The following is a 7617-nucleotide window of genomic DNA, read 5'->3' as shown; positions in this document are numbered from 1 at the left end:
GGGGGGTAATATTCTTCCACTTCTCCCACCTGCGTAGAGTGTGAAACAAGGCTGCAGCTGCGACAGATGTTTTATTGCTTTTTTCTTCAAATGATATTTTCCCTGGAGAACAATCAGGACACCAACAAGTGAGACACAGCACATTTTTATAATGATCAGCATGACGCAAAGCAGCAGTCAGACTGGATACAGGTAATACTTAGAGTACTGGCCTTAAGCAATATTTTTTATTGTGAACCTACCAACTGTTATTCCCAGCAATTTCCAGTACAATGTTAACACCAGAATGACAAAGCAAAACACACAAAAACGTGCTCGTGAACAGGCTAAACTGTTGCTAATGACCTGGAGAAACATTAAGAAAACAATGTTTGTTAAAAAGGTTTTTTTTCATTATTATTGATCTCAGTCTCTCTCTTCCCACAGGCGCACAGAGGCAGCGTGAGACCGTTCGTCAACTTCAACGCCAAACACGATGCTGAGATCCTCCATAAGGCCATGAAAGGATTCGGTCAGTTGTATCTCAGAATGAATGCCTTCCCCTCACTGCTGTTTGCTCCTCCACTAACCTACTGTGTTATACAATATTTCATACAAGAACGATGAACATATCTCCAAAAGCTAAAACCCTGTGCACGCTGGAAAGTATTTATTTCTTTACTTGCGAGATGCCAGAAGTCCCTCCACCTTCTGGAGGGTTTATGTTAATACATCATTTAAGTTGTGTGAGTTGCATATGAACCAGTGACTCCCCAACGCCCTCAACAATATCGTCACTTCGTCCCACATTTAAGCAACATTAGGTTTATTTGCATTTACCCACAAGCGACTGTTATTCAGGTTTGCTTCTCTCTAAATCCAGTACAACAATAAATCACAGTAATGACACCGAGTTATGTCCACAAAATGTTCTGCAAGAAGACAGTAATGAGCAGTTACTGTGCCGTCGCCAAACATTGAGACAAAATAGAAAATAAAACCCTCTATAATATGAGCCGGTGAACAATCTGAAATGGATATAATGGTTTGAAATTTTTGTAAATAAATGAAAAATAATATGGTGATAAATGCAGGCAATATAGAAGATGGTCTATTTTAAGTGAAGTTATACGTGAGGGTTCATTGGTATATTGAGGTTTTATGTCTCCGGTCCTGGTCTGCTGTTCCAACATTCCCACTCATGTTATCAGTCTAATCTCACGTAATGATCAATTCCAAACAGCTTTTAATGACGTTTTAGTTGTTTCACACCATGATGAGTCAGACATTAAGAAGAAATGCAGCCTCCTTTTCACTTCAGTGAGACCCCCTGTGCACAGCAGGGTCCTGATGCAGATGGGCTTCATCAAGAACCACAGGGTTCTCCCACAGAAAAACCCACTCAGGCTGAACTTCCGTCATAATGTAATGTCACCGAGCGGTGCATTCTGTTGGGAGACACACACTGTTTGGGTCTTCGTTTACCTTGCACCTTACCCTCCGAGAGAGAGAGAGAGAGGGGAGAAAACAGCCGTTTGATAACTTCTGTTGAGTTAGAAAAGGCTGCTTCCAAAGAGAGTAAATTGTCGTGTAAATTCTGATAAGCCTTTCAAATATACTTCCTCTTTTGTTTTTCCTTTTCTCACCAGCTCCTGTAGCGGCGCAGCGTCTTGTTTGTGTGTGTTTTGGTGGCTGTAATCACTCCTGTCCAAACTCGCCATGAAGAGCTCTGTTCCTAACGTGATTTTAATTTTAATTTAAACCCTTTGAATTGTCAGCATCCCATATTAAAGTACACATGCTTTACCTGACATGCTCACTCCTGCAAAAACCAAATGTTAACCTCTTAACCTTGTGCACATTTGCAGGAGATTAATAATTCTAATATTTTTTACATTATAATCCCCTTCTGTTATGCAGCTTTTGTCTTGGCTGAAAGCTGTTCACCTTAATATGGATTAATTTTTAATAGTTTGGCCTCTGATCTCATTTTCTTTCCTCATGTGATCTAATTTTAATTGCGGAGATACACAATAGGAGACTGCAATCAAAACATCCTTCTGCACTCATTAGTGTGAGTCAATGGGCCCGATGACAATCGCTGAGTTAAAGGTGTTGTACAGGCGTTTTTACGACTGACGCTTCCCCCCGCTACATATAACTCCACCGACCACCAGCGCCGTTTCTTCCCCTTTATCTCCTACTCATACTCTCTGTTAGTTTAGCGCTCTCACAATTCAACGTGCAATTAAATAAATTAAAAGCGAGAAGCACGATGTTGACCTAAGCAGGCCTCTGTCTATAGTGTGGCTGTCATTACAGATAAGAAAAGCTCTGTGCCGTAATTACCTCGGCAAGAATGCACCATTTCCAATCCCCTCGGGGAAAATACCGTGTGCTGCTCTTAAGCTTGTTTGTCCATCTGAGCCGTTTTCTCAGAGGTTCTGGTGCCTTTCAGCAGCTATTGATTATAAGATCATGGGCCTCGTCAGGCATTTTCAATCCTGATCGCTTTCTTAAAGAGCTTGACCCTTCATATGGGAGTATATTGCAAAGTGTCGGTTATTCTCAATCAGATTTAGCCAGACAGGAAGCTCCTGCTAGATGTTGGATGTCAACAGAAAAATGCTTTATTAGCCCGTTTGGAATAAGAAGCAGATTTGTTTTTGTCTTTATCCAAACGTGTTTTTATGACGCTCACGGAGCAGCTGTCCATGTGTTAAAGTATGTAATGCTTTATTCTATCTCTGGTCCAGGAACGGATGAAGACGTCATCCTCATGCTCCTGGCGGCACGCAGCAACGATCAACGCCAGCAAATTAAGGCAGCGTACAAGAAGGCCTACGGAAAGGTAAATGAAACAGAGAGCTGACGGCAACCAGGGGTCACATGGATGGATGGTTACAGGTCATGTCAGCGACACTCAATCCAACAGCCCCGAGGACACAGAGATGTCTGAAGTGTACCTTATTAGTTTTTCTACCATCTCCTTATTCTTTTCTTAAAGGATGAAGCTGGTGATATTCTTTATTTCTCTTATTCTCAACAATTCCATGAAAACCAACAATCTATTAGTTCGGCTCACAATGCTTTCCTTCTTCCTCGCTCCGGCACTCAGCTCCGAGATTATTGGTTGTAGTTGTAGACATTGTAGTTTTTGGCAAACACTATTCAAAGAGGAGTAAAATGCTGTGCTTTGTTGGGGACGACGTTCAGTTGAGCTCAGCGCAGTCAGCTACACACCAAACGGACATTTTAACCGTCCCCTGTCCTTACCGTCCTATCACGCTGTCAAGTTATTTTATGACCACATGTGGATTGAAAGCTGCAAGTTAATTTGCTTTCCGTGGAGGTTATTGAAAAGCATTCTGGCAAATGTAATTGCTTCCTGAAGTATAAATAGATGAAGCAGTTTGAGAGATACGAGCTACATCAGAAAAATCACCAAGTAGCCCCTGGTATATCTCTGAGTATCGCCGTGTTCTGTCAGAATGAGCCACAGAATGAGCCTATTTACTTTTATCGCCAGTTCAGAGCGCTTTTTATGACACGTCATATAATGCAATAATTGCAACAGACACATGCTTAAACTGCTCATTTGCAATAACATCTGAAACCGGAGCTGGTGCCAGAAAGTTGAGACAAAAAACTGAAATGCGATCGTGTAACAGTCATATCTGTTAGGAGTGAGTGCTCCTGTTTCTCTGCTCAGCTTCCTTTCAGTGTCTGTAACTCACAGTTTCTCTGTTTGGCTCTGTAATGCACCTTTTGACAAGTCTTTTTTTCTATTTTTCTTTATGGGAATTTGATTTGATTTGGCTTTTAATAGATGTGAAAACCTAAACAGGAAAATGGAAAAAGAGAGATGGATTGTGATTGTTGGACTTGGTCTGTAAATATGAGGAACAGTGGCCAAGCACAGTAGATCATAGGATCCCATGGGTGTTTTGTATATACACACAAATACACACAGACATACACACACACACACACACACACTCACACACTCAAATAACGAAGAAATATGCAATTACTCACTGTTTTCACCCAGCAGTGCCCAAATATGTGATTCACTGCGATGCAGAAATCAATTCAGATTAAAGTGTCTGTGCCTGATTCTGAATGTTCTGTTTGATGAGGTGGTAGTTTAAAGAAATATTGCACAGTTTCTGCAGGTTATTATTTTATGAACCTGAGAGTTCTCTTCTTATTTTCACATTTAAACCGTCTTATACAAAGTTTGGATGAAACTACAACAAACAAACTTTGCGTCTCATGTTAACAAACATCTGAGGATCCTAAGTTTAACTTTGCATTTAGCATTTTCATTGAATTCATTATTATGACTATATAGATATATATCATGACTTTAAAGGCTTTAGGATGAACTGACTCAACAGCACCAGTCTTTCTTGTGACTTAAATGTTACAGCATCTAAATGATGCAGAGATAAAAATCTGTACAAACAAAATTACTATTGTTTTTGTTCCTGTTGTCATGAATCATCATGTGACCACAGGACTTGGTCAGCGTGCTGAAATCGGAGCTCGGCGGGCTGTTGGAGAGTCTGATTGTGGCCTTGATGACCCCACCTACATCATATGATGCTTCTCAACTGCACATGGCTCTCAAGGTGACTAAAGAAAGTTTCCTCAGATGCTCCACTTCATCCAGATTGCAGGTCTCGCATGCGAATGAGTTGATAAAACTTTATTTTGTTGTGTTTTTTTACACAAACTTTCCAACACTTTTTAATGTTAAAACTTTAGACTGAGCAACAGACCTTTGTCAAAACAAACATTTCAACTTGTCATTGCTGTAAAAACAGTTGTGAGATAATAACAGTGATGAAGGCTTCCTTCTATTTAAGCCGTGCCAGTAAATCAGCAGTCACAGCGCCAGCGCCCTGGCACTGGAACAGATAAATGGAACTCAGTCATTGTTGATGGTAATAGTTAAACCTGTGATTGACGAGTTTAAATGTCTGCGACAGGTCTGTTTCATGCTGATATGCCATTTAAAAGATATCCAAATGTTTGGCCTTTGTTCCACTAGTTCCACCGTTTCTCCAGTGGATTTTCTCACAAAGATTCTGTCCTCAGTCTCTAGATAAATGGGCGTCTACTACTAAACTGCAGGATGGATAAAGCTCCACTATAAATTTTCATGTTGACAGTGAATCAATCAACTCATGTTTGATGTGGAAGGAGAATTATCACCAAACCATGAAGCTCTACTGAGCTTTGTAGCCTATTTTTAGCTCATATTTTTGGTGTTACAGCCTGTAGATTTACTGCCTGATTCAGTCTAACCACTCTCACCCCCCCCCCCCCCCCCCCCCCCCAGTGGCTTTAATAAACCCACATTACACAAAATACACAGCTTAAAATCAAGTGAATATCAGACCTAAATTTCCCCAGAAACGTGGCACCAGATGAAAAGCTAACGTTGCTAACGTCTGCGGCGTGTGGATGGAAGTCATTTCCAAACACGTCACACGCCTCAACAGTTTTATAAGGTGGAAATATATCAGGCTGCTCGATGCAGAGCTCTTCTCTTCCCAAGTGGCCAAAACAATCACAAAACATGATTTATAATCTCAGGACTTGATCATTTTTGAAACGATTAAAAAAAATTATTTTAGCCTTTAGCGGTTCCAACAGCCGCAGCTGCTCGTTACACTTTGACATCTTGCAAATGACTGAGACGATTCTCAGGGTTGAAAATTGAGAACAAAAGCAAGGACGCAAACCAATTAATTTGAGGCACAAAAGATTCATATTATTATTAAAAAATAATAATAATTTTTTGGACTTCAGGATCAAAACAAGAATATCTCATGGCACGACTTTACAACACTTTTTGCTTATTGAACACATTTATCCTACAGCGCAAGTATTAGATCGTTACAGTCGATTTCAGGTTAAAGTTGAAGACGACCTGCAGGAACCTGAATCATCTTTCATAAGGTGTCATATTCATAGATTGACTAATGTCACTTTTCTCTCTGTATCTGCTCCAAATCTATTTAAGACCAGATGTTAAGGATGTTGTTTTTCATTAGAGCTACTCTTCAGACACAACCTCATCTTACTGACTGTGGAGAGGTGAGACTAATGGGATCACCCACATCCATCTCCTGCACTTCTCATGTGGCTCAAATGAGTGTCAGCATTGAGCTATGACATCATTTCATGTGTTTGAGGTGTAATACACTTACTTCTCCTGCGTTTTATGTCACACTCAAGGCTCATAAAGTTTGCAGGAAATTACATTTAGCAAACTCCTGAGTCGTCTTAAAGGTTACAGTGGAACTTTTTTTTTTCCAGCTCTCATTATTTTTTAAACACATTCACATTTGAATTTCCAGTGCAAATGAAATGTTCAATCAAAGTCAAGGCGAAGCATTGAGGACTTAGCCTCAGTGTTCCCAGCACATCCACTGCTCCATTTGTTTGGTTCGTTAGACATTTTCTCTGCTGCAGGTTAATCACAGCAAAGAGGAGAGAAGCTCAAAGCTGAGTCTCTTTAGCACTGAACCCATTCATTCTTTAATGAATGAATCTTCTGCAGCGAAATAAACTGCTTCTTATTTTCTTCAAATATTTGTTCCATTTTCATAAAACATCTTGTAACTGATGCATTACACACTAACCATCTTATAGGACAAAATGATAAAAGATTAGTTGAGCTATGAGAACTCGCTGCCACAAAAACCCATGTTGTTTCATGCTGACTTCCTCCACATGTTGCGTTTGGTTCCCAGGGCGTCGGGACCGATGACGAAGTGCTGATTGAGATCCTCGCCTCCAGGACTGGCGAACAGATTAAAGAAATCATCAAAGTGTACAAGAAAGGTGACTTACTCACACTAAACAAGCAGATAGCATGTTTACTGTGATTTGTTATTGGTAAAACGGTGCTTCAGGCACAAAAATGACTCTTGTAATTTACTTGTACATGAATTTACATCAAGAGTCTGACGATGTAACGGCAACATCCGAGATCTGAGTTTGGCTTTTCAGCATGTCGCCATGTTAAGTAGGTTTTAGAGCGACTTGTTGTGATCTCCACTGTCAAATGGTTTTATATAGTGCAGAAGAGAACTAGCTGAACTGACAGATTACAGTGGCCGTAAAGGCTTAACATATATATTTTGTAATATTGACAATATTTTCCCCAGACTAGAAGACGAGCAGCACTTCTGGTTTCCAACCATGATATCTTAAGAGTTCTGTAATCGGAGTAATGAGTGCACCTTTCATACTTACACCTGTCACTACAAGAATGTCCCTAAAATACCAGCTTTAAAGTGCAACAAACCACAATGGAAAATAGTGTGTGACAACAAAAGCCCAAAGGCAAAGAGGCCAGTTTATTTGATATGAATAAAAGAGAGGGCCTCTCCGTCTGTCGGCCGACTAATCAAATCTCTGCTGTCAGAGGACGGCCCACCAGGGTCGATTGCAACCATTAGTGCCTCTTGTGAGCGAGAAGCGTAAACAATCTTCTGCCCCTCTTCTCTTCTTCCCTCCAGAGTTCGGAGGCAAGCTGGAGAAAGATGTCTGCGGTGACACCTCGGGGGACTATCAGAAGCTGCTGGTGATCCTGCTCCAGGTAGAGAGGGGTGGGAGGGT

At 40.7% G+C, this 7617-nt stretch overlaps 1 protein-coding gene across 1 annotated transcript in view; it reads left to right on the top strand.

Moving 5' to 3' along the window:
* anxa5a (annexin A5a) overlaps positions 1-7617 on the top strand; it is a 17324-nt gene that overhangs the window by 2584 nt on the left and 7123 nt on the right. Inside the window, exons 2-6 of the mRNA XM_087170259.1 lie at positions 427-511; positions 2736-2830; positions 4500-4613; positions 6747-6837; positions 7518-7597. Of these exons, the coding sequence (XP_087026385.1) occupies positions 499-511; positions 2736-2830; positions 4500-4613; positions 6747-6837; positions 7518-7597 (393 nt within the window). The 5' untranslated portion in view covers positions 427-498. The remainder of the gene's footprint in view (positions 1-426; positions 512-2735; positions 2831-4499; positions 4614-6746; positions 6838-7517; positions 7598-7617) is intronic.

Source organism: Seriola lalandi, unplaced genomic scaffold, assembly GCF_002814215.2.
Source record: "Seriola lalandi dorsalis isolate HSWRI2012SDOR001 ecotype SW California unplaced genomic scaffold, Sedor1 jcf7180002054940, whole genome shotgun sequence".
Lineage (NCBI taxonomy): Eukaryota > Metazoa > Chordata > Actinopteri > Carangiformes > Carangidae > Seriola > Seriola lalandi.
Note: the sequence above shows the minus strand (reverse complement) of the source record. Positions and strands in the feature narration are given on the sequence as shown.